The sequence below is a fragment of the Pezoporus flaviventris genome, unplaced genomic scaffold (assembly GCF_033815535.1).
Source record: "Pezoporus flaviventris isolate CSIRO_AGI_PZ_B2104156 unplaced genomic scaffold, CSIRO_AGI_Pfla_v1 ptg000112l, whole genome shotgun sequence".
Taxonomy (NCBI): Eukaryota; Metazoa; Chordata; class Aves; order Psittaciformes; family Psittacidae; genus Pezoporus; species Pezoporus flaviventris.
Window position 1 is genome coordinate 324,155 of NW_026892660.1, and position 26,903 is coordinate 351,057.

Genomic DNA, 26,903 nt, shown 5'->3' on the forward strand with positions numbered 1-26,903 from the left:
AGAAAATCCCTGGATGTTTTCATCAACAGGAGTGAAGATCTGTAGTAAATCGGACAGAGGAAAACAAAATCTCATTTAATATTGCTAATGGGATGGGGAGCAGTGGATTGAGGAGCTGGCAGTGGGAGTCAGCCCTTGGTACAGAAATCTTAGCAGATGATGGACAAAAAAGGCTTTGGATGTGTCACCAGGGAAATAAGAATGAATAAAAAGTTTGAAACCTGTAAATGGCATTAGAAAACTCATTGATGAACAGTTTCAGTTCTAGGTTGCACGTTTCAAAGCGGATGTTAAACTGCTTCCTAGTTAATCTTATGGGGAAGACTGATTCCAGGAGGGATTTGAGACTTAACAGAATCTACTGGATGAGAGACTGGCAGTTTGCTCTGGTTTGCTTCTTGGGGTGATGGTTAGGGCATGTCTTGAGCATCATTTGTAAGGCCGTGTAGAGACTGATACAAGATGGTTCTTAGTCCAGGAAATTCAGCCTTGTGTAGCTGCCTCTGAACTGTGGCTGTCATCATTTGACTGCATTTGCACATGGAGATTTTAAGGCAGGAGCTGCAAGAAGGACGGTAAAGATCCTGTAGGCAAAGTGTGAAGAGTAGCACAGAGAAAGCAGTGGTGTTACTTAACTAAAAGGGGGAGGGATGACGAAAGGAACCCGTGCAATGGAATGCTGTCACTTGTGAAACAGAAGCACGGAGGAGCAGGAACAAGTGAAGAGCCAAGGTACAGTTACACCTTGGGGACAGCACCAGGAAGCTTGCACTTGATCAGGTGGGGAAGAAGCCTCAAAGAGGAGAGATCTCATCAGCGCGTGGTTAGGAAATGATTCCATGGTCAGGTTTTCTGTGAATCAGAGTGGGGTAATTGTGGAGTCAGAGAGGAGATTACAGTGATGGAGGCAAAATGATGCTGAGCTCCACGATTAGCATTTTTGTTGCCTGTTTAGAGAGGAATTAATGGCTAAATAAAATGACCTGCTGCATGTTTATGAGAGGCATCAGTTTGTGCCTTTCTTTCTAGGGTTCTTACTGATGCTGTTACCACGGAGCAACACTTTAACGCAGTTCTTTAATTCTCAGTGTGCGCTTTGTCTTGGTCTTGCGGGTTCTAAGGTCGGTATAGAAGAGGAATTACTTCAAGTCTTGCTATTAAGTACATTTGGAGCTAAGTACAGCAGGGTAGATGGTGCCCTTTCAGTCTAATTTGGTTTCAGATTTGAAGCTGACTCAACTTTGTATGTGAGACCAGAAGTGAAGCGTTGGAGCTGTTGTGGACCCCAGGCCCTAGGGAAGGAAGTGGTGGTGTGAGCGTGGATTTGCGCTCTCCGTGGTGGCCTGTAGGATTCTCTCTTGTTCTTGAACTTGAGTAATAAAACGTCGTGCCTGAGTTTAGACTTATTTTACTGCTTGGCAGTTTGTGCGTGTGTGGTGACATGCTGTTATAGCCTGATGGACTGAGCATTGGGCTTGATGGGAAGGGAGAACACCGCACAAGTAGTTGGGATTTGAAGGCCTGGCATTAGCAAGTTGGCTCAAATGAACTGTTGCTTTAGTCAAGATGAAAATGTTCCCTCAGTATCTTATGATAAATAGGAAAGAACCACGTGTCTGCTGCCCGAAGTGTGGATTTCTCTGATCCTGTGCATCAGGAAGTGCAAACCTGTGTGTGCACGTGTTTGGTGGGGTTGTTTTGAGGGTTTCCTTCTGTTCTCTTCTCCTTCTTCCCGAGCTGTGGGAAGTTCTTAACTAACAAGCAGCTTTTGTGGCATGTTTGCAAACCAGTGCATAACTTGGGTTAATCTCAACTTCCCTGGTGGTTTAGGTGATGGAAATGGGGTTGTTCCTGGGTTTTGGATGCTTTAGCATAGGTTTCGTTAGCTACATCATTCCTTAGGTACAACTGTTGCAGTGCGTCCAGGCTAAGAGTGGCAGAACCAGGAGTAGCTGGGCTCTGATTTTAAATAAAGGAAATGCTTTGATGATCAATATAAAAAGCCATAATCATTTGGAGTGTCCTGTGGATTAGTTGGAAATTACATTACAATAATCACCTACTTCTGATTTTTCATCTATCATTTAAAAATGGCTTTACAATGCATTGTGTTTGTGTAGTAGATTATGGGCAGGTTGGTGTTTCCAGCTGTGTAACTGCTTGTCTGAAATAGAATTGTTTGCTTTGGGATTGGTTTTAATACTCATTTAATTCCTGCTAGAAAATGAAAGGTTAATTCTGTCTTTTCCTTCTACAGGGTAAAAGATGCTGACTGCCAGTAGTAGAACAGATCTTCTGTGGAACATATCTCTCTAAATCTTCCCTGCAGTTACCTGAAGGCGTATTTTCCTGTGATGGACCCTCGGAATACTGCTATGTTAGGCTTGGGTTCTGATTCTGAAGGGTTTTCTGGGAAAAGCCCCTCTGTGGTTAATCTTGGCACATTGGTGGGGAAAGGAGAAGTAGAGCTGGAAAGTTGCACCAAGGAAGAAGACGACAGTAAGAAGAAGAACCGGGAGGGGACCAGTGCTGAGGATGGGAAGAACGAGGCTCTCACTGAGGCCCAGCAACAGTTTTCAGTGAAAGAAACAAACTTTTCCGAGGGGAACCTGAAGCTGAAGATTGGGCTCCAGGCAAAGCGAACAAAAAAGCCTCCCAAGAACCTGGAGAACTATGTGTGCCGGCCTGCTATAAAAACCAGCATCAAGCAACCAAGAAGGGCCCCCAAGAGTGGGAAGATGACAGATGAGAAGAATGAGCACTGTCCTTCAAAACAAGTGAGTAGAATCATGGAGTCATTTAGGTTGGAAAAGACCTTTGGGATCATCAGGTCCATCTGTTAACTTGGCACTCCCAAGTGCACCACTGAACCGTGTATCCCTTAGTCCCAGTAGCGTGTTTATGGAGTGTTTTGCAAGTCGTAGTGAATTTAAACCCTGTTGAAAAGTTTCTAGCATCTCTGCTCAACCATGTTCTACAAACTGTTTGTCCATGTCTGCTCTGGTATGGAAGGTTCTGAAGTTGGAAACGGTTTGATTTCATTTCCATTGACCGGGAATAATGGCTTTGCCCTTTTGCAGCTTGTCAGTGTTGGGTTTTTACAGTAGTAAAGGATAATTCCCATGTTAACTTGAAGTGAACATCGTGGGTACATTTCTGGAAAGTAACAGCTAATTTGTAATCCTTTGTACAGAAGAAATTGGGGGGGGGGGGGATCTTACCTCTCTTTAAATGGGGCTGTGTATTTGCTGTGCTCATCTCTAGTACTTGACTTTGCGTTTTCTTACCTGTTAGAAGCACTGGTTTTTCTGTGGTTTAACTGATGCTCTGTGATGAACACAGTGAGCAGCGTCTGCAGAGACAAAATACTTCTCCAGATGTGTTAGGAAACAGCCCCGTAATAAACTGCATGAAAATGGAGCGGCTTGAGAGGTGTGCCAGGTATTTTCCAGGTGCAAGGAGATAGCCCTGCCTTGAGGATGTCTTCTTTTTATGATCTGCATGATGTAACAAGTAAGAGCAGCAATAACAGATAGGGAAAAGAGGATAAATGGCAAGAATACAAAATGCAGTTGCAGAGATGCTGAGTGTTAGAAGGGTTTTCTTACAGCCCACTCTTTATTCCTGTGTACATGATCTGCCAACTAACCAAAGTCCTTTAAAATCCCTGAGTAATGCTAATGCACTTCAGATACTCTGCTCCCCTCTCAAGCTGTACCAAAGCGTTTTCAGGGTGTTTAACTCTGCCTGTTCCCTGCTGGCACTTTGGCTGAAATGCCACTTCACAGCATCCCGGTTTGGAGCACGTGTGATTAAAAAGTGGCTTTGTGGAAGCAAATGGTAAACATGGTTTAAACCCATCAAAGCCATTGCATGTTTGGAATACAATACCTGAGGGATTGTCTGCTCTTTTTCTTACTGCAGTGAAGTAAATCAAGTTTTAGCACTGCAAATTGCTTCAGAAATTTCAAGTGAGCCTTTAATCTTTCATTGACTGGGGGGGGACGGGGACAGATACATCCAATTTGGAGCGAGGTGTGGCAAGACTTTGAGCTGTGAGGCTGTATTCTCTGTGCTCTTACAGGAGGATTAAAGAATTAGACTGAAAATTTAGCACATGCACTATACTCATAGGTACATATACTGGAGTATACTGAGACACAAAGAGAAGTAGTGGAAATCGTCTCCGGGGAATATCAGTGTAGAAACTGTAACAGTAGGAAAATACTTTGCATTCCCATCTCTGACAGTTGTGATTCTGTCTCAAACTTGGTGCCGAAAGGACTCTTAAAGTGTCTCCTGTTATGCCAATAGAGGGTTATCTGCATCCTGAAGGAGGTGAGGTGGGTAGTTTGTCTGTTCACCACTAGTCCTCCAGGAACGTGTAGGCAACAAAAGTTAATCATCTTCTGAAGAGAAAATCAGAGCAGAAAAGAGAGACCTGGAACTGGCCAAGATTCCCGGTGCTGAGAGAAGCACAAGTTCCTGTAACAGCAGAACCAGCCATGCTTTGATTTGCTCTTGACACTGAGCATGAAACCTGGATTTCTTTCTTTCAGAAGAGTGCCCTGTGACAGACATTGCTGTGTGGCTGGTGAACCTTTGCCAAGCCTGAAAACCTGAGCCTTAGACTTAAACCCAAACCTTGCTTTGGTTAGTTTAGCACATGTGTGTGCTTTACGCGTGCTTGCGAGGTAGATGTAGCCAGTGACACAGCAGAGTTGCGTTACTAAAGGTTCAGAAGACAGAAAGGTGAGAAGCAAGAGTAACAGCTTCTGCAGTTCTAAAACAGTCCCAGTGAAGCAAGTTGGAGCATGCCCCTGTGCTCCATCTCCTTGCTGTGGAGGAAAAGTGCTGAGCACAATGTTCTGTAGTTCTTCCTATTACCCTTGGTTATGGAGGGAAGCTCTACAGGAGGAAGGCTTGCTGATGAAATCACAGCCACTGACTGAAAATGTTCAAGGCTTCCCTTCCCTTCCTGGGACATGAGTCTGAGACTACACAAAGTCTTTCTGTTTTCCCCAGGAGGCAGCTAAAACTTGCTCTTGGAAACGACTACAAAGTCTTGATGGTGAAAATAAACAGCAAACACACTTTGTCACTGTTATTTGGAGCACTGGTCTAGGGCAGATCAATGCCACAATGACCCGAACAATTCTGTGGTTCTTCAGGATGCTCATTTGACCTGGAGCCTGTGCCCTGGCCAGAGGTGCAGCAGCTGCCTATTAATGTAAAAATCCTACTTTAAGGACCTTAAGATCAGCCAGTTCCACCCCCCTGCCACAGGCAGGGACCCCTTCCACCGGAGCAGCTTGCTCCAAGCCCTGTGTCCAACCTGGCCTTGAACACTGCCAGGGATGGGGCAGCCACAGCTTCTCTGGGCACCCTGTGCCAGCGCCTCAGCACCCTCACAGGGAAGAGCTTCTGCCTAAGAGCTCATCTCCGTCTCCCCTCTGGCAGGTTAAAGCCATTCCCCTTGTCCTGTCCCTACAGGCCCTACATTTGAGGACTGGGAGTAAATTTGGTTTTCCCTAGCATCAGAAATCCCTTCCCATGTCCTTTGAAATATATTTGCCTTCAAACGAACAGGATCATGTGTGTTTATGTAGATCCCCTGTTGCTCAGGGACTTTCTGCTCTGTTCCTAAAGATTCTTTCTTTATTAACTTCTAGGATGCTTCAAAGTCCTACAAGAAAGCTGGAGAAGTTGCAACAGTTGAATTACATGTGGAAGAAGGTATACAAGTAGAAACAAATCCTTTACCTAAGAAAGTTTCCCCATTGCACTCTGAAATGACAGATTATATAAAGTCATCTCCTCCGACTCTTATCAGTAGCCATAATTCTGACTTAAAGGATAGAACACAGATTAACGGAGCAACAACTGTAACAGAGAAATTGGCTCAACTTATTGCAACCTGTCCTCCTTCAAAGTCTTCCAAAACAAAGCAGAAGAAGCCTGGAAGTGGAACTGCATCTGGTTTGGTTAAAGACTCCGCGAAGAAGCTACCAGGAGCTCTGACTGCCAGTGGGTTAGTTAGTAAAGATTTGGTAAAGAAATTGCCAGGATCTGGGATTGCTGTTGGGTTGGTTAACAAGGACTCAGGGAAGAAGCCATTAGGAATTGGGAGTGCAGCCATATTGGTTAACAAAGACTCTGGGAAGAAGCCACAGGGGCTTGGCCCACTGATTGGATTGGTTAACAAGGACTCTGGGAAGAGGCCACCAGGGATCAGCACTCCGCCTGGGTTAGGTAACAAGGACTCTGGAAAGAAGCAGCCAGTGACCAGCTCTGCAGTTGGATTAATCAGCAAAGATGTTGGGAGGAAACTTCAGGCTATCGGCACTCCAACTGGATTGACTAATAAGGAGGCTGTCAAGAAGCCATTAGGGATTGGCACTCCAGCAGGATTGATTAACAAGGATGCTGGGAAGAAGTTGCTGGGAATAACTAGTCCTACAGGATTGGTTAGCAAGGATTCTGGGAGAAAGATGCCAGGGACTGGCACTACGACCGTTCCAACCAGCAAAGACTCTGGAAGGAAGACACCAGGAATTGGCAGCCCAGTGGGACCAGTTAACAAGGATTCTGGGAGGAAGATGCCAGGAATTAGCAGTCCGGTGGGATTGGTTAGCAAGGACTCTGGAAAGAAGCCAGCAGGAATTGGCAGCCCGGTTGGTTTGGTTAACAAGGACTCTGGAACTCTGAAAGCAGACTCTCTCCTGCCTGCTTCGGAGCCCTTTAAGCTTCCTTGCAATTCAAACCTCAGTAGCCTTGAAAGCCATGAGACTACAGATGTACTGAAGGAAAATAGTAGTAGCAAAACATTTGAGAAGCATGTTATGAGACAGAATAAGGAAAGCATCTTGGACAAATTCTCTATCCGGAAGGAAATTGCAGATGTAGGCAAAGAGATGTTCAGTGAAGGAATCTGCATTCCACAAGATGCTTACTCAACCAGTGAAAAAGGGATTTATGAAACTTCTAAGCATGAGAAACAGCCTCCTGTGTATTGCACTTCACCAGACTTCAGAACAGGAGGTGCTTCAGACGTATCAACAGCAAAGTCCCCCTTTAGTGCAGTAGGAGAGGGCAATCTCCCATCGCCTTCACCCACAGTGTCTGTTACCACCTTAAACAGGAGCCTCTCAACAGCATCCTCCCAGTTAGCATCGAACTCGTTGCATTTAAGTTCCACAGCAGACCTCTTGGAAGGGATTTCGGATCAGATTGGCAAAACTCAGTTTTCCTCTGACAGTGCACTTCTGAACCTAAACAGAACATTGAACCACACGCTGAGCACCGATTTTAAAGGTGCTGAGAAAGACTTAAATGATTCAAAAGCTACTTACATAGAAACTTCAAGAACTAGTCCTCCTACAGGGAAAAAGCCCATTTTGGCAGCTGAAACGAGCATTCACGCTACGGTCACACCTTCAGTAGTTAGTTTCACAAGCTTGTTTAGTAGCAAGCAGTTCCTAAAGATCGGTGCGATAGCGGCATCGGAGAAATCCTGCCAAGGAGCAAAGCCTCTGAGCACTGCTCAGCAGTCAAAACCTTTAAAGAAAAGAAAAGGAAGGAAACCACGGTGGACTAAGGTGGTGTCAAGAAGCACGTGTCGACCTCCAAAGGGTCTGGAACTAGAAAGGTCCGAGCTTTTTAAGAACATTTCCTACAGTGCACTGTCAAGCAGTAATTTGGAGCAGGCCAAGTTCTTGAAGAACATAGGAACATCTTCATTTGTGGAGCATGACTTTGTCAAGCATCAGCTGCCAAAACTGAATGAAGCTAATGGGCAGTCTCTTGCACTCTTAGCTGAGACTGACAAGCAAACTCCAAAGTTCTACAGCACTCACAAACCCTCTAGTTTGTGTATGGCAGATGATTTCTTACCTGACATGTATAAACCCAAAAGAGGAAGACCTAAAGCCAAGGAGATGCCAGAGCTCGAAGGTCCCCCCAAAAGAACTCTAAAGATCCCAGCATCAAAGGTCTTTTCAGTGCAGTCGAAGGAGGAGCAGGAACCTCCAATCTTGCAACCTGAAGTGGAAATTCCCTCCTTAAAACAGAGCTTACCAGGACAACCTTTCCCTAAAAAGAGAGGGAGGCCCAAAAGACAGATCAGGTCCTCGATTAAAATGAAGCCACCGATTCTTTCTGTGGCCCCCTTTGTTGGCACAGAGAACTCGAGCAAGATGGGTTCTGAAGGCGACCAGCATCGAGCTGGCGACTTCTTTGAGAGAACGGACCAGCTCCGAGGGCCGGAAGAAGTCCAAAAGCCCACTCTTTGTAGCATGAGCGATTTGGAAGCGGACTCGGACCGCAAAGTTGCCAAGAGGAATAACGGGCAGCTGATGAAAACCATCATTCGGAAGATAAATAAGATGAAAACTCTGAAGCGAAAGAAGCTCCTGAATCAGATTCTGTCGAGTACAGTGGAACCAAATAACAAAGGGAAAGTGCAATCTAAACTCCACAACACCGTGTCCACTCTGGCTGCCACGTTTGGGTCCAAGTTAGGTCAGCAAATAAACGTCAGCAAGAAAGGAACGATTTACATAGGAAAAAGGAGAGGAAGGAAGCCTAAAGCTGTCCTCAATGGTATTTTAAGCAGCAGCTCGGCCAGTTTGACAGTTCTGGAGAAGTCTGCTCAACAAGCCCCTGGTACATCCCTGGGGCAGGTACTTCCCCACTTGCTGCCTTCAGCAGGCACCAGTTCCGAGATCCTTCCATCACCAGTTTGCTCCCAGTCTTCTGCAGTGAGCGGGGGCCAGAGCCCCGTGAGCAGCGACGCTGGGTTCATCGAGCCCAGCTCGGTGCCGTACTTACACATCCACTCCAGGCAGGGGGGCGTCGTGCAGACCCTCGCCATGAAGAAGGCTGCTAAGGGCAGGAGGAGGTTATCTCCACCTACGCTGCTGCCCAACTCTCCTTCCCACCTGAGCGAGCTGACCTCGCTGAAGGAAGCCACCCCGTCCCCTGTGAGCGAGTCCCACAGCGACGAGACGATCCCCAGCGACAGCGGGATAGGGACAGACAACAACAGCACCTCCGACCGAGCGGAGAAGTTCTGCGGGCAGAAGAAGAAGAGGCACTCGTTTGACCACGTGTCCCTCATCCCGCCCGAAACTTCCACTGTGCTGAGTAACCTGAAGGAGAAGCACAAGCACAAGTGCAAGCGCCGCAGCCACGACTACCTTAGCTACGACAAAATGAAGAGGCAGAAGCGAAAACGGAAAAAGAAGTACCCTCAGCTTCGAGGGAGGCAGGACCCGGATTTCCTCGCCGAGCTGGAGGAGCTGATAAGCCGGCTGAGTGAAATCAGAATAACCCACCGAAGCCACCACTTCATACCCCGAGATTTGCTGCCTACCATTTTTAGGATAAACTTCAATAGCTTCTATACCCATCCTACTTTTCCTTTAGATCCGTTGCACTACATTAGAAAACCTGATTTGAAGAAGAAGAGAGGCAGGCCTCCCAAAATGCGGGAGGCGATGGCAGAAATGCCCTTCATGCATAGCCTGAGCTTTCCTCTCTCCAGTACCGGGTTCTACCCCTCTTATGGCATGCCTTACTCTCCTTCTCCCCTTGCAGCTGCTCCCATAGGCTTAGGTTATTATGGAAGGTACCCTCCAACTCTTTATCCTCCTCCACCCTCTCCTTCTTTTACTACCCCCTTGCCACCCCCTTCGTACATGCATACAGGCCATTTGCTTCTCAATCCCACCAAATACCACAAGAAGAAGCATAAACTGCTGCGCCAGGAGGCTTTCCTCACCACGAGCAGGACTCCGCTCTTGTCCATGAGCACGTACCCCAGCGTCCCGCCGGAGATGGCTTACGGCTGGATGCTCGAACACAAGCACAGGCATCGCCACAAACACAGAGAGCATCGTTCTTCCGAGCAGCCGCAGGTTTCCATGGACACTATAACGGCCAATAGTTCTTCTCGAACAGTTCTGGAGTCCCTGAAGCGCTACAGGTTTGGGAAGGAGGCTGTTGGGGAGAGGTACAAACACAAAGAGAAACACAGATGCCACATGTCCTGTCCGCACCTCTCGCCCTCCAAGGGTTTGCTTAGCAGAGACGAACAGTGGGTCAGGAGAGAGCCTTCGGAGCCCAACTCCTTAGCACTGGGCCTGCAGACCCCGCTGCAGATAGACTGTGCAGAAACCCCCCCCGGCCTGTCCCTGGGGGGGTTCACCCCCAGCTCGGAGCCCGGCAGCAGCGACGAGCACACGAACCTTTTCACAAGTGCAATAGGGAGCTGCAGGGGCCCCGGCTCCGCCAGCGCCAATGGACGTAAAAAGGTGCCCGAGAGCCCCAGCCTGTTCGGCGCGCAGGAGCCCCCCCTCTCCCGGCCCCTCCGGAAGGAGCCGCTGCCTTCCATGGAGAAGGCCCTCCAGCCGCTCACAGGTAAGGACTCCAAGTGGGCTTTCCTGGGCCTTGCTGCTTTGTGTTGGACCAAACGTGCCAGAGCGGGAGGGCAGGGCCAGCCCTGCCTGGGTAGGAATCCTGCGGTGTTGAATTCCAGCCCTGCTCTCGCTCGGGAGGTCTCTGTCCTGTTAAACTCTGCTCTGCGCAGCATTTGGAACAGGGTTAGGGTTGTGGAGGTACCTCTTCCCAGCAGGTTCCTCTTGCTTTGGTCCAGCAGTATGTGGAGTTCTGCTGAGGATGTTTTCTCGTGGAAAGGTCTTTCCATTTTCCTTCCAATTTTAACCTTCTGCTGAATTGGTTTGAAATTGCTCGTGATTTTTGAGCCTGTGAGAGCTGTGTTTCTGGTTGGGCTGACATTTGGTTGAGCTGGTTTAGACCAGCTCTTGGTGCTCACTGTGAATAACAGGTCCAGTTCAAAACCTGTTTCCTTTTCCTTTTGGAATTCGGTCTCAGTTAGTTTGAACTGTGCAGCTTTTGATCCCTGACCTGAGGCCTCCAGCAGCACCTCAGAACAGTTGCTAGATGTTGCTGGGAATGCCTAAGACCAAACCTTGTCATAGGCTTAGACAAAGCTGAAGCACGACTGACTGAGCAGTGATGCTGTTGAAGGCAGAGACCACTGTGGACCTGCGAGCTTTCCATGCGCGTAGCAGTCAGGGAAAACCAGATCTCATGTGAAATTTAGGACATGAAGAAAGGGGTTCATCTGAAGTAGCAAGGGGGGGGGGGTGTGTTTCTTTTTTCACATAAAAGCTAATGCTCTGATGAGATCCATGGCTTTTCCTCATGGCTTGCTTGCTGTCCTACCTTGTGCCATTAGCCTACGAACAATTCCTTCTTGATGGTCCATTTCTGTGCTTCTCCACCTCTGTGCATCATAGCAAGGAAATGTTCCTAAAGCTAAACCAGAGCGATCTGACTTTGAGTATTCAGCATCTGCAGCATGTTGTATTGGCACTGCCAGACTGAAACGAGCCTTTCTGTGCTTTTCTCTTCCCTGATCTGTTTTTTAGGCGCTTTGCCAACGCAGGACAAACCCTCCCACAAGCCGTCAGAGAGCACAAACTGCAGCCCTTCCCGAAAGAGATCCACATCGGAGAGCACATCTTCTACAGGCAAGTCATGGCTGGGGGCCTTATTTTCGAGACCACTGCTGTAGGAAGACCTGTGCTACTACAGACAGCTGAGACAGCATTGCTGGGACAACTTTAAGAGCAGCAGTGTGTTCGTGGAGAGAGGGAGGTTTTCTACTTGCATTTTAGGACTCAAGTACAGCAAATTGGGTTGTAAAATAGGGAACCTTGAGCTGGTGCTTCCAGAAGCAGCAGCATAACTATGGCAGGATGGAGTCTGGCTCCTCACTTAGTCTTTATGAAGCTCAGTGCTTTAAGGCTAGCAAGACCTGTGACACTCCGGTTAATCAGCAGATTAGATGAATAGGTTAATTCCTCCATGGGGAAGAGCTTGACTTCCGGGCTGTTCTGAAAGCAGACAGTTTTCTACTCTTGGGTAGGTAACTGTTAGGATCAGGGTGGGCTCTGCTCTTATGTTCTCTTGGTAGCATGTGAGAATCCTGCTGAAGTGATGGAGGATGACAGGCAGCTCATCCCAGTCGTGAATGACCCTAGGGCAAGGTAGTCCTCGTGTGTTTTGAGCTTGCTTTTGCAAAGAGGTCCTGTTGGCACAATTCAGACATTCTTAGACATCAGTTTGTAGTGAATGTCCTAAGGCTTGGCGCTTCCGGAACTAGTTACGATTTCCATATAGAATGAATGTGCCAAACCTGCTGTTTCCTTCTCCCTTTAAACAGATAGTTGTAACAGATGCTTTAATCAGCATCTGCTAAAGTCCTCACAGTGAGGAAGTGTTTTCTTTTTTCCTGTCTGTCCTGTTAACGTACTTCTGCTCATTTTAAAGGGGCAGCTGCAGGCAGAGTACGTCTGTGGATAGGAAGGTGTTAAAAGTGCAGGCAGATTTTGTGCAGGAGAGCAGAGGAATGGAAGGAATCACAAGTTTATCAACTTCAAAGTCATTGAACTGATGATGCGGCTGAAAAGATGAGTCTTTGTTAGGATTTCCATGGATCTGGAATGCATGTGGGATTTCAGTGTGTTTGTCAGAGAGCTGCTTTGTTCCTGAGGGCTGCGAGTGTGCCTCACCAGGGCTGCAGCTGGTTTGGGGATCACAGCCTTCAGTTGTCCCAGCCTTTTGGATCAGGTTCCAAACAGAAGCACTAGTTTAAGAGCATCCATTAGACTTGGTGCCCAAACGTGTTGGAGAGTTTGGTTATCGTTGGATGGGGCAGCTCTTTATAGAGCTCACTGTGCTAAATGGATGGTGTTTCTGTGAGGAACCCTCAGCTCCATCCTCACGTGTATTTAAGGCCAGAAGAAAACCAAGGGTAGATTCTCTTTATTTCATCTCAGAATGAAAGCTGGACGTGTAAATCCTCCCTCTTCTCCCAGAGCTGCTCGGGTTCCTGGGTTTTCCAAGTGCTTACAGCACTGACCTGACAAATAAGTATGTTTCTGCGTTCCTTTTCCAACCCGTAGGAAGAATGTTGTTCACAGGAGGATTTTAGGATTTAAAACTTCCTCGTTTAAGCTGTGCACTCTCTGAAGTTGTTTGTGCTTTCTCTTGTCAGCCAATGCATCATCTCACTCCTGTCAAACCCTTTTATAGGAACATTCTGTTGCCTTCCCCTTACCTTTGCAGTAGCATGTGCTCTTCAGTCTGGAGCCTCAGACCCACTGCTTTAAGTAGATCTAATGTAAATAACTGGCCCCAAGGAGCAGTAACATTCTGTTGGAAATGTTAATGTGCAATTGTGAGCTGTTTAGGGGAAGGCAGCATCCGTTTTATTGCAGAAGAACCAGGGCTGCTTCTGATTAAATGCCATCGCGAAGAACCAGCTTCGGGAAGCTCTTGGTTTGGAGCAGACCCCTTTTTGATACAGCATAATCTATATGGTGGACCTGAAAACCCTCTTTTTCTGCAGCTCTAAGAAATGGGGACTGTGTGTGAATAAAGAGAAAATAATTGTGTTAAAGCTGATGTAAAATGTAGGTTTTCCATTTCTGCTTCACTGGGTCCCCTCCCTATTGGAACTTGTGTTCCAGAGATTGGTGTCTTCTCGTTCAGTGCTCTGAGCAATGAGAGGATATAAAAGCCTGTCAGCCTACCCAGCTATTCTGTTTTCATTCCAAGCTCATCTGGTTATATCTCAGGTCTCTCAGTGTGTGTGTATTTGTGTTTCAGTGATGGGAGTACCTGCCCGGGGAGGAAGGCTGGCAAGTACTGAGGATCCAGTGGATACCTTGCTGCAGCGCATGGCGCAGCACGAAGGCCAGGCTGCTTTGGACAAAACCTTAGAAGCAGTCATGGCAAATGTGTCTGTTCCACCATCAGCTAGTCCTGCTCGAAACCACACCAGGGAGAGAGGGCTGGGGAAGCAGGACAGCCTTGGAGCTCCAGCAATTCCCAGCAGCTCCTGCAGCGACAGCATCTCGCTTCTGTCCGACAGGCTACCCAAGAGCTACTCCCCACGGCACCTCAAGAGGAGCGTGGTTGAAGCCATGCAGCGACAAGCCAGGAAAATGTGCAATTATAACAAGATCTTGGCAACAAAAAAAAATCTGGACCACGTCAATAAGATCCTGAAAGCCAAAAAGCTGCAGAGGCAGGCACGGACAGGGAATAACTTTGTGAAGCGCAGGCCAGGGAGGCCTCGAAAGTACCCGCTCCAGGCTGTCGTCTCAATGCAGGCTTTCCAGGCAGCTCGACTGGTGAGCCAGGAGCTGGAGAAGAGAGAAGAAAGCAGCAGCCCCTTACACCTGGGACCTGATACCATCACAGACGTGATTGAAGCTGTGGTGCAGAGTGTGAACCTGAATACAGATCACCGGAAAGGCTGGAAGAGGAAGAGGTGGCTTGCAGAGGAACAGGCCAGGAAACGCCAAAAGCCTTTGCCAGAAGACGAGCAGGAGAGCAATAAGAGGTAATTCCCTTACAGTTTTGTGCCATCAGAATAGTCATTGTTGATTTTATATCACCTCAGGCCATGAAAGGATCCTACTGGAAGGAGCTCTGCTTGTTACATTTGCTTTTCAGTGTAGAGGAAACTCACATGTTCAGTGTTAAGTATGCTTTAGGATCTTCCTAAGTTACTGAACACCCCGTGGTGGAATCTCAGGTAATCTAAACCTGTTGGTTTTGTGCTTGTGTCTCAAGTGAGGCAAGCTTTGTGGTTGTCTTGGTGAAGAATACTTCAGTGAGTTGGTAACGAATTTACTGATGAGGTACCATAGCAGAGATTGTTCCTTCATCCTGTTGGAAAAACGAATTGAAAGAGTTATGTGCACCATGGGAATCTTAGAGTGGTACAGAACATAAGGTGAGATCCGTTGATATACAGCAAGTAACGAGTAAAACCAAGCAGCAAGGAGGAGTTAAGGTGGGCACCTCTGCAATCAGTGGCTAGTAAAGGATCACACCTCCTGATCTAATTTTCACATGCTTATCCCCAAAACCATCAATACAAACAGACTAAACTCTTCCATAAGTCTTCCTTTGTGTGTTTTCAGAATAGTGCTGAAGAATAACCCCCTATTTGTGTTTCAAGAATGAATACTGTAATGTAGGCACTTAGATTCACAGACTGTGTCTGGAACCTTCTACATTACTCAGCTGAGACGCCAAGGGATAAATGTTACAAGTACAAACAGCATTCTTCATGTAATTATTAGTAACACTACTATAAAAAGATCCTACATTTCTTATGATTGTGCTTAACCACTTCTTGATCGTGATCATTGAATTGCCTTCTTGTCACTAGCAGTCACATCTGCTAACTCAGGAACAGGGGCATTGCTTTTTCTGCTGACCAGGTTGTAGACGGGAATAATGAGCTCTGGTGGGAGAGTCTTCAGTCTTTCCTTTCCCTTCCAGTTTCTCTGAGCCAGCAGCCGAACCTCCCAGTCCACAGGATGCCCTTGGGAAACCACCTGGACCTGAAAACACTGAGCAGCCTTTGCCAGCTCTAGCCCAGCGCGAGAAAAAAGCCCCTCGACCCCCAAAGAAGAAGTACCAGAAGGCAGGGCTCTACTCTGATGTGTACAAAACCACAGAGTAAGTAACACCACTGACACGCTGCTGCTATCCCAGTGGAAACTGTCTCCTTTCACCTAGAACCATACAGAGCTGCCACTACTGAGTAGCTGAAATAAAACCATCAACTTAATTCAAGGCTGTGAAAAATTACATGCATGATAATTCTCAGAGTCTGAAGATTTAAAATATAACCCCAGTCAGAAAGCAGCCTCGAGCAATCTGAAAGTGGTTCAGATGAAGAAGGTAAGAGAGCTTCAATCAACAGTCCTAATGCTGATGGCAGCAAAAGTTCTGGGGGAGCTTGAGGTGCTCGGGTCCTGAGGACAGTGTCCACATAAAAGGAGCCATTAGGTTTCTCTTTGTATTGACTGAATGATGACAACTGGTTATCTTTTGGGTGAGAGAATTTCAGATGCACTTTGTGTTGTACTTCCCTCAAAGCTTAAAGAGGTCTGATTTGGTCTTTCCCTGCTGCTTCCCATGCTGAGTTCTTTCCTTGCACTGGTCCTGATGTTTGTGATAAGCTGCTTAAGAACTCTGAGGAATCTTTGCCCTACCAGGGAAGCAGATCCTCCCTACACAGTCTGAATTACTCTGCAGGCTTGTTTGAACACTGATACTAAAGCAAGGCATGGAGATGGCAAGGACAGCTATGGCCATCTCGATTCAGGTGTCTTGTCTTACAGCAAGCTGCAGCTTGAAGGGCTGATCCCACCATCCTTTCATGGCAGCACTGCGTCACTTCCTCACTAAGTTAGTTCAGCAAACTAAATCAGCAGAACAAGAGTCACTTGGTTGTAATTCCATTTTCTAGTGATTTAACTTGCTGTTCCAGCTCTCCTGCACAGTCAGACATTTGCCAGTGCAAGAGGAGAGCAGAAGGTAATGTTGTTAGCCCAGAATATATATCACTCCCTGCTGTAGGAGTCTGAAAACAGGATCTTGGTTGAGAACAAAAATGCAACTCTAATCGTAGGGCACCCTCTAGTGATGGTACAGTTAAGTGTTAATCCCTGTATCCAGCAAATCCACTCCGTATTCTCAGGAGAGATCTTCTGCTTTTCAGCTGCAGGAATCATTATATCTGCTTACAGATGGAAACATCGTAAAGAGCATGGTGTGAAAATGAGCCAGGGTACTTGTCCTTGATCCTGGGAGGCTGCAAGGACTTGGGTTTAGCCCTGGGAATTCCTGTTTCTGCACCATCTGCAGCAAGGTGGATCTGGCTGGCAGGTGTTCCAGCTTAGTTAAAAACTGACAGGTGCAGCAGTAGGAAAGGAAACCTGCTGTCATGGGCACAGCCCCACATGTGGCACTCACACAGCCTGGGCAGTGGTACCCAGCAGGAATCCTGTTTGCCAGAGCAGTCTGTGGTGACAAGGCAGGCCAAGGTTAAAGGGGGAAGTCACTCTGCAGGTCAGGATCGGGTTTGGTGATGGTAACCAGGGTCAGACACAGTCCATCATGGCCAAGGAGGTCCAGGCTCAAGCCAGGAAGCCAGAGCATGGCTCAGCCACCACCAGATCCACAGCTCCCACGGCTGTGGTTGAGCTGGAGGTGGGTGCACCCACACCACATCGGCCAGGCAGGGACTGAGTGTAAATGGGTCTCTGGGCTCCATGAGCAGAGATGTGGGTGGAAACCTCCTGTGGAGCTGGTCAGGATCATGTTAGTACCACTTAGGCTATGAATTTAAGGTTCTCCAAGGCTAGCAGCAAAGTGCAAGGAGAGGTCTCATAAAGATAGTAGCTGAACACAAAAGCAGAACCTTTCTTGCCTGCTGAGAAACCCCAGCCTAAAATAGCTCCTTGCCTTCCCAGTGGGAACATGTGGACCTGCTAGTGCAGACCTTTTACTGCTAGTGTGGAGAGGCCTTTTTTAATTCATGAGGTGCTTTTTGCAGTGCTGGTGTTTCTAGAACTGTGTCTGGTTCATAGAATCATAGAATAGTTAGGGTTGGAAAGGACCTTAAGATCGTACTCGATGCATTCATACTCGATGCAGTTTATTCCTTTCCTTTTAACGAAGGGCTTTACTTTGGCATCTCAGCCTTTGCCTCTGAAGTCCCTGAAGTGGTGGCAGCCTTTGTTCGGCGCACTGATTTGTCACAGGGTTTTTTACATGCCTCTGACAATACTTCACTGCTGTGTTTAGGAGGGGACCAGTGTAGGTGCTTTCCCCAGTGTTCTTTGTGGCTGGCTCTGACACGGGTGTGTCTGCAGAGCCTGAAGGAATTCATGTGCTATTTGTGGGTTTAGATAATTGCCTTCTGCATTTCCTTTCCACTCTGCTTTCCTCCTTGCAGCTTATTTACCATCATCTATTTTTCCATTGCCTTCCCTTACAGCGAATATGTGGGTGTTAAAAGGTGCACATTTGGCTCGAATTAAGTCACCTTTCCACTGAATGTTTTTCCTTTCTTTCCGTGCCCTTGGTTTAAGGATTTGCCTCTTGGAAATGGAGGCTCACACGCTGCCTTTGCAAAATACCTTCCCATTCCCTCTTCATAATCGTGGTTTGGGTTGAAGGGACCTTAAAGCTTCTCCATTTCAGTTGTTACTCTCTTGCCTGGTGTTCTGAACGTTTGGGCCACAATTCAGCCGGGAAAGATGGGGGTTGCAAATGACTGCTCCTCATCCTGATGGGGTTTTGTCACTGTTCTCCACAGTCCCAAGAGCCGCCTCATCCAACTGAAGAAAGAAAAGCTGGAGTACACTCCTGGAGAGCATGAGCACGGGTTGTTTCCAGCCCCTATTCACGTCGGTGGGTACTTCATGTGTGTTTGCGTTGTTGGGAACAGCTGTCACACTTAGGTGACATGGGAGTACTCTGGAGCACAGTCTCCCTTTTTCCTTTCTTCTTGAAGCCCCTTGCCAGGTTACTCCTGGCTTGCAGCACAGGAGCTTTGCCAAAGGTCACACTCCTCCGCCTGTGTCCTGCAGTGCAAAAGCTTGACTCAGAAGGCTGTTTTATTCCCTTGCTGCATGAACTGTGTTCTCAGGTTTTGTTTACCATTAGAAAGAACCAGTTTCAAGCCTGGTTTAACTCCAGAATACTTTTGCTTAAATGCAGTACAATAAATAGTTTCCTTTTCAAACTCATCTTACAGTAGAATAGCCAGACACTACTATAAGCATTCGTTAAATCTCAAAAACTAAGCAGGCAGTATTGGGGATTTAATAGACTTCGAGGCCTTGGGTAGAACATAAATGAGGCTTAGGGCTTCTCTTTGTGCCATAACCTGTGGCACGAGCAGGTAGAACTCAGAGTTCCAGATTGAAACTCACAAATCTGCTCCACCAGACTGGGCTAGTTTGGGAAATTTCATATTATTCAGGGGAAATACTTGTCCCATCCAGTACCAGCGGTCATTGGTTTGTCTTCTTGAACTGAACTCTTGCTTCTTGCACAATGGGGACTTTTCACAGGGAGGTGGTGGCAGTGAGGAGCTGGGCAGCTCTGGCTGAAGCAGTAACTGCAAATGCAGGCATGAAGGTGTTAATTTAAATCCTCAAACCCATGACCTTTCTCAGTTCCTCTTGAAATTGGGTCATAGAAGTGACGTGTGACCGAACCATCTGTCAGGATGCTCCTGTTCTCTCTTCCCAAGGCCCTGACCCCGTGGTTGATTGTATAGCAGACACAAACAAGCTCCTGCTCTGATGTTAAAGCTGCTTCGGTTACTCTATATCAGGTAGCTGCAGAGTGGTTTAACTGCAGAGCTCCCAGGTTAAGCTCTCTGCCAGATGACTGCACTAGTGCCCACTTGACAGGGCTGGAGGGACATTCCATGCATCCAGGCACGGTGCCAGGGCACCTGAAAGAGCCTTTTGTTTCGCTGCTGAGGTCATAGATGTGAAAGCAAATTCCCAGCAGATTTAGCTCTTTCCTGGAACCTGCAATGGGTGAATACAGCATGGAAAATGGAGAGTAATTGAGGGGTAAATTGGAAGGAAAACATTACAGTTGTTATTTTCCAGTGGTGAGGGCATGTGTGTGAATGTACATGAGACCCCTTCCAGCTGGAGGGGTGGGAAAGGCACTTGTTAACATTCAGAAAAGCTGGGAAAATCAGACATGGGGCTGACACCTCATCCTTGGTCCCTCCTCACTTCAGTTCTCGGACCCAGTATTCACAGAATCCCAGCCTGGTTTGGGTTGAAGGGACCTTAAAGCTCCTCCAGCTCCAACCCCTGGCATGGGCAGGGACCCCTTCCACTAGAGCAGGTTGCTCCAACCCCTGTGTCCAACCTGGCCTTGAACACTGCCAGGGATGGGGCAGCCACAGCTTCTCTGGGCACCCTGTGCCAGCGCCTCAGCACCCTCACAGGGAAGAGCTTCTGCCTAAGAGCTCATCTCAGTCTCCCCTCTGGCAGGTTAAAGCCATTCCCCTTGGCCTGTCCTTACAGGCCCTTGTCCAAAAGCAAAATGATGAGAGAACCTTTTAAGCTTGGCCAGAACTAACCCAGTGCCTGTGCCAGGCCTCAGGTCCCATGTTAACAAAGCATAATGGGTCAGTGTCCCTCTTTTGGGGAAGGCTTCAGGGTGACAGTAAGTTGGAGTAGTCTAGATCTGCACTGGGAGTAGTAACTCCTTCCTGAAAGCAGTGTCAGTTGCTGCTGAAAACATAGACCAGCTTGAAGTCTTTCCAGAACATTTAGGGGTGTGTTTGCCAAGTCTGAGTTTGTTCTTAAGTCTCTCTTTGTGAAGGTCATAGGAACAGGCTTGGATACTGTTTGGTTTCTTTGAGTACAAGGTTGTGATTTACCAGCTTGCATGAATGGTGCAGGCAGATTTGGTCTCTGTGCCACATCACTGCGTTCATGTGGATGCAGAAGGCGTCAGCTGTGAGATTCCTGCCCAGAAGCCACCGTGAGGCACAAAGTTGAATTCATGTTGTCACTTATTTGCTCTTGTCCGCCGTGTAGCTCAGGTTCAGTGACCCCAGCAGGTTCCTGGCACTGCTCTTGGGAGTTGAACTGTGACTGCTGGAGTTTGGTGGCATCTGTAACACCATCATCAATGCAGAGGGCAGCTCCCTCTGCGCCGACCTCACCAGGCATCTCCTGTCTAAGGCAGCAGTTTCCTCTCTGGCAGGAAAGGTTCAAACTGAGAGGGTAGAATGCAGGAGGGAGCCTTGTGCAGGGCTCTTCCCTGGGCTTGCCAGACAAACAAAATGTTCTGGGAGGATTCTGCTCTTCTGCCTCTTGGCCTTTCCAGTGTGGAGAGGCCCTATCGGGAGCTGGCCCTGTGCCTGGGGGCGGCTCAGTTTCCCCTTGGGGATAGGGGAAGCTGAGTGTGTGCCACTGACAAACCTTTTTTGTTTCAGGAAAGTATCTCAGACAGAAGAGGATCGACTTCCAGCTGCCTTACGACATCCTCTGGCAGTGGAAACACAATCAGGTACAAGATAAAAAGTTCCTGGGTTGCCAAGATTGCCATCAAGTCTTAGAGAGAAGATAGCGTTGACTCCTGCATGAAACTGTTTCTGTACCCCGTGTGTTGGTGAATGCTCCTGAGGCTGCCACTCTCTGAGGAAGAAAAGGATTTGCATATGTATTTAATAGCAATAATTTCCATTATTCCCTCTCTTGCAAAATAGCAATCCCAGGGGTTTCTGCTGCAAAAAGTCGTTCCTTTTGGAGCAGACTCTTATTTTGGTGTGTGGCTGCTCTCTGCAGTGATCTTGTTTTAGACACGCCTCGGGAGAATTCAGATGTGCTGCCAGCAGCACTGAGAAATCTCAGCCCTTATTTTTCTTGGATCAGTCCCAGCAGAGTGGAATTTATTTTTCACTTGCAAGCTGAGATTTTCATGCTGAGGAGAGAAGAGAAACTCGTTCACAGCCTCGTTCTTCGGAAAGAGCTTTAAATATGGGCAAGCCTAAAAATAGGACTATTTTGTTTTCTCCCTGAGAAGTTTCCACCAAGTGATTGAACACAGGATTTGAGGCTGGAGAGTAAATCTGTCCCCAGCTTTACAGCAAGAGAGCGTTCGGTGACATGTAACTTAGCTTGTAAATGAGCAAGACAAATCCCCAGGTGGCTGTGGCTCCAGCTACTCTGTGTAATGCCACTAAAATTGAATCTTCAGGTAATGCTCCTGGTTGACATTTCGGCTTCTTGCCATGTATTGAAGATGACTTACATCTGCCTATCTTATCTCTTCAATATTACATAAATAATACACGTGTGATCTATTTCCTTGACATTTTCTGTCTCTTCCTAGAATTTGGGAACCCCTTCCAGAGCAGTTTTGTTTGTACAGTGCTTGTGCAGGTTACATGCTTTGCTCAGTTTAGTCTGTCCTCATGATCCATACTGCTGTGTTCAGAGTATGGGAAGAATAAACTCTATGTTAGGCAGAATGCTCAGCTAACTCCCTTTAGCCTGAGTTCTGTTACCCAGGTACTTCTTTTGACCTATTTGCTAATGTAGTCTGAGCCTAAAGAAGAGAATGCAGCTGCATTTTGTAGGGATTACAAAGCTTCCCTCTGTACAGAACACAATTCCCTTGATTCTTTTGACTAACAGAAGCACTTCTGCAGTGTATTAACATTTTCTTTCTCTTCCTTTTAGTTGTATAAAAAGCCAGATGTCCCACTGTATAAAAAAATCCGTTCTAGTAAGTAAAATCTTATTATTCAAGTGTGTTCGTTTCTGCCACCCCTCCTGTCTGTCATGCTCTTCATCCTCCCAAAGATGCTTCCATCTCCTCCTTCTTGCTTTGTGGAATTGGAATGAAAGTCTTGTAGAGAAATCACTCTGCTCTTCACCTGGAAAGAATTCTTTTCCCTGTTTGGGTTTGTTTTTTGTTGTTTTCTTTCCTCTCCAGACGTCTATGTGGATGTCAAACCTCTCTCTGGCTATGAGGCCACCACCTGCAATTGCAAGAAGCCAGATGATGACAACGGGAAGGGCTGTGTGGAGGACTGTCTCAACAGGTTAGAAAGAGGTTGAGTGATGAGAAGGCAGTTTCAATAAATGTAGTATTCCACATCAATTAATAACAGCTTAAGAAAAGAGTTGTGCTGGATGCAACCCCAGAAATTAAAGTCTTGTTCCAGAGCATATAGGGTAACCTGCTGCACGTATGCTCCCCGACTTCTTTCTTCAGAGGAAAGATGCCTTTAAAAGCTCCAGTTTGATCTTTGAATAGCAGTGGGAGGCTGTGAATCTCTGTGTGAATTATCCCTTGATAACAAGAAGCATTTCAGTTCTTTGTGGCTGCCCCATCCCTGGCAGTGTTCAGGGCCAGGTTGGACAGGGCTTGGAGCAACCTGCTCTAGTGGAAGGTGTCCTTGCCCATGCAGGGGGTTGGACCTGGATGAACTTTAAGGTCCCTTCCAACCTGAAGCAGGCTGGGATTCTGTAGTAACTTGTGTTTAACAAAGGCATTTCTTTTGCCCTTTGTGTGATAGATGTAAAAGTAGGCCATGCACCTTCCTTTAACTTCCTTGCTTTCTATTTTAGGATGATCTTTGCGGAGTGTTCACCAAACACATGCCCTTGTGGTGACCAGTGCTGCAATCAGCGGATACAGAGGCATGAATGGGTGCAGTGCCTGGAGAGGTTCCGGGCTGAGGAGAAAGGATGGGGTATTCGTACCAAAGAACCCCTGAAAGCAGGACAGTTTATCATTGAATATCTGGGAGAAGTTGTTAGTGAGCAAGAATTCAGGTAGAAATATTTATTTGCTGCTTTAGCATGGGAGGCTCAATAAATGACTTTAGCATCTATTATCATTGCTGGGAAACCCTTAGAAACAAAGGGGAGAGGAGGTGGGGAAAGAATGCCTTTCTGGTCACAGCCACCAGAAGGAAGGCCTAGAGTTCAGCTCTTTTGATCCACCAAGTGTTTCTCAGTCAAATAGAGAGGCATGGTTAGTGTTTGGAATGCATCATCTGCCACATCTGCTCTAGAAATGCCAAATGCTACAAGTGCATGTGAATTTTGTGTCATTATGAGGACTGTGCAGGATTTGAACTGTGCAAGATAGAACTGAGGGGCAGAATGGAGCAGGAAGGGTGGTTCAGCTTCTGCAGATAGGTGTGAGAAAGAACAAGTGGGAGCATTAATAATGAATGTAGTCTTTTAACTCCATGGCATCACAGGACAATTGAGATTGGAGGGACATACTTGCTCTTAGAGACTCGTCAGAAGACAGATGCAATCTTCTCATGCAGAAATACCTGCTAACACAACTGACTCCTGTTGCTCTCTTGCTAAAAAGAGGAAGCTGTAATCCATGGATGTCAACCCAGCAATTGTGTCCAGTCCCAGCTAATGAAAGAAGCTGATTGTTGTTCACATGCATACAGATACACACCAAAGAATGTATACTTGCATTTTCTCTTCCATACACAGGTTATCACCATGAAATGTAGACAAATAATCTGCAGAACCCAAAAGGGAGCATTCCAGAAGAGCAAATTTCTAAATTCTAATGCAAGCTCTGTCAGTGGCCTTGACTTATAAAAATAGGTATAAAAATGGTTTTCCTCCATCTCGAGGTGTATGGTTCTATAAAATCAAAGATGATCATTGCTTTTCCTTCCAAACCCTCTCTCAGAATTCCCAAATGCTCTGTGACTTTGTTACTCCCTGTTTTGCAGCAACAAGCAGAATCACAAATAACTTTCCTGTGTTGCTTCCTAGGAACCGGATGATTGAACAGTACCATAATCACAGTGATCATTACTGCCTGAATTTAGACAGTGGAATGGTGATAGATAGTTATCGTATGGGCAATGAGGCTCGTTTTATCAACCACAGCTGTAATCCTAACTGTGAGATGCAGAAATGGTAAGAGAAACATTTTGTGTTTACTGGAAGACGGGGATGGCAGTGACTAACATGTAGATAACCAGAGCATCAAGAGAATCTCGTCTAAAAATAGGGAGGGGAATCAAGCTGAACACTGTAAATAACATTTCTATGATGCTTGCGTTGCACAAGAGGAGTGATGTAATGTGTTCAAGCATTGGACATTTTGGAGGCAGGATCTAAGTTTACTGGCAAGGCAAACCCAACGTTGTTGTTTGTCATACTGTTAATCTGCTCCACATTTTGAAGCCTGGGTAATGCCAAAAATAATCTCTGCGTGTCTTTTCGTTCCTTCACTTCAAATACTCTTTTTTTAAAGCAAGCAAAGAGGGAAGTAGTCTGATTTCAACAAACCCCGTGTCCTATCAGTACTCTGTTATCAGAAGCAAGCCAGCGCCAGACTAGTAGGAAGCACTTCTGAGAAACCTGTAGGGAATAACATAGAGTGAAGTGGCAGATGGCTGTGATAAGGTGGTGGCAGAGAAGCTGGTGATTCCCAGCGAATTCTAGTGGATTTCAGCAATAGGAATCGAGTCCTACTCTGGAAAATCCAGCACAAAAGAAGTAAAGGTATTGGAGAGGCAGCTCGCTTTAGTGTGTGTTGTGAAATGAGGTCTGATGGTCAAGGTAAGCTTTTGATTTAAGGGGAGGGCCTGAATCTTGATGGTTGAGAAGCAGGTCTGCCACAACAGCCAGTATAATTTGGAGCTTCTCTATTTGAAGCACAACTTCCCCCTTTCTATAAATCCAGGATTCACTTTTTTGGCCACCAACGTTTGTTGCAAGAGAGAAACAAAAGAATAGCACGAGTGAAGAAGCAGCATAATCCAGGGCAGAGCAGAAGGGTTGCTTCCTGTCTCTTAACTCTTCCACTATGTGGACAAAGCCTTTTCTTTTTAATTCTTGGGAATCTCTCCTTGTGTTTTCCCTGCAGGTCGGTGAATGGTGTTTACAGGATTGGATTGTACGCACTTAAAGACATGCCTGCTGGTACTGAACTGACTTATGACTACAATTTTCATTCCTTTAATGTTGAAAAACAGGTAAGGCTCCCAGTGCAAGGCCCTGAGAAAACAGCCAGGACAAACAGTTGTATCAAGTTGAAGGTCGCTTGACCAAAGCTTTTGTGTTGTATTTGACACAGCAGGTTCTGTAGAATACTGAGAGAGAACCTACATGTTCTGGGGGTTATTTTCAAAGGGTATTTCTATTTTCTTTTTCAAAGCAACTCTGCAAGTGTGGTTTTGACAAATGCAGAGGCATAATCGGGGGTAAAAGTCAGCGAATGAATGGGCTTTCAAGCAAAAGCAATCAGCCTGTGAGCACCCACAGAAGGCCTGGACGGTCAAAAGAGAAAAGGAAGTCAAAGCACAAACTAAAGAAGAGAGTAAGTAGTAAACCCAGCTTTTTTATGTGAATAAAGGATAGGAAATGGGTTCATGCCATCAGAGCAAAAAACCCTGTATTTGTGTATTTTAAACTTCAGAGAAATGCTATAGAGAAATAGTGCAGGTCCTGTCTCAGCAGCTACTTCTAGTGCTTTGCCAAGTTCTTGGCACAGTTTTTCCTGTCTATCAGAATGATGTGTTTTCCAGAGGGGTCACATCCCAGAGGAGCCCAGTGAAAGTGTGAACGCACCAACAAGGCTGACGCCACAGCTGCAGATGAAGCCCATGTCAAACAGAGAAAGGTGAGGAATTCTTTCAGTGGGATTCTCCTCAGAGATGGAGCCTTGTGCAGATGTTGTTTCTGTGAGACAGGGCCTCATGAAATGCCTGAGTAAGCAGTTCTTAGTTCTCCTTTAAGCAGCTGGGGTGGAATTCCTCTCCACTGAGGAGAGAAGGAATGGGTTTTACAGTAGGAAGGTGATTCTTGAATGCTTTCCTAACTCCCATAGGAATTTTGTGCTGAAACACCATGTATTTTTGGTACGAAACTGGGAAAAGATTCGACAGAAGCAAGAGGAAGTGAAGCACGTCAGTGACAATATCCACAGCACATCACTGTACAACCGCTGGAACGGGATCTGTCGGGATGATGGGAACATTAAATCTGGTGAGGCCAGCACAGGTTCCTCAGGTTGCTGCTTTGAGAACCTATGTGAGAAGTTTAAGCTCTGTGTATAAATCAAATGTAGAGTTACTACAAGTTTATAGCACGTACAGGGAATGCTATACAGAGAAAAATACCTACATACATGATTGTGTATGAATGCCTTTATCTTTACATAGCAGGGTAAGACAGAAGCCCTTTTGCTGTTCCAGTGGGGTTTCTGCATAATGGGATTCTGCAGTTTCCTCTGAAACACTTCATGCTGTTTGCTTAAGGATGAGAATTTTGGACCCTCTGACCCGTTGGTGGGGTTGCTGGATCCGTTTCTGTTCCTCCAGCAGCCCTGTTGTCTCAGTCCTGGTAGAAGTTGTCCTGTCTCGTGTTGCATCAGGAGTGGTTTATCAGAAGAGGAGGATGATATTTAACATCTTCCATGACTGGACCCTCGCAGAGAAGGGCTCTTTACTGCATTCTGTG

At 46.6% G+C, this 26,903-nt stretch overlaps 1 protein-coding gene across 6 annotated transcripts in view; it reads left to right on the forward strand.

Moving 5' to 3' along the window:
• Positions 1 to 26,903, forward strand: part of ASH1L (ASH1 like histone lysine methyltransferase) — a 38,731-nt gene that overhangs the window by 2,908 nt on the left and 8,920 nt on the right. The window contains exons 1-16 of one of the 6 annotated variants that reach the window (XM_061477886.1): positions 2,640 to 2,777; positions 3,733 to 3,840; positions 5,673 to 10,419; positions 11,454 to 11,555; positions 13,699 to 14,437; positions 15,388 to 15,567; positions 18,218 to 18,312; positions 20,879 to 20,952; positions 22,128 to 22,173; positions 22,384 to 22,492; positions 23,022 to 23,228; positions 24,207 to 24,353; positions 25,309 to 25,417; positions 25,600 to 25,761; positions 25,970 to 26,064; positions 26,272 to 26,429. In XM_061477886.1, coding sequence (XP_061333870.1) covers positions 3,838 to 3,840; positions 5,673 to 10,419; positions 11,454 to 11,555; positions 13,699 to 14,437; positions 15,388 to 15,567; positions 18,218 to 18,312; positions 20,879 to 20,952; positions 22,128 to 22,173; positions 22,384 to 22,492; positions 23,022 to 23,228; positions 24,207 to 24,353; positions 25,309 to 25,417; positions 25,600 to 25,761; positions 25,970 to 26,064; positions 26,272 to 26,429 — 6,973 coding nt within the window. In that variant the 5' untranslated portion in view covers positions 2,640 to 2,777; positions 3,733 to 3,837. The other 5 variants (XM_061477887.1, XM_061477888.1, XM_061477884.1 and 2 more) reach the window with 5 other exon arrangements.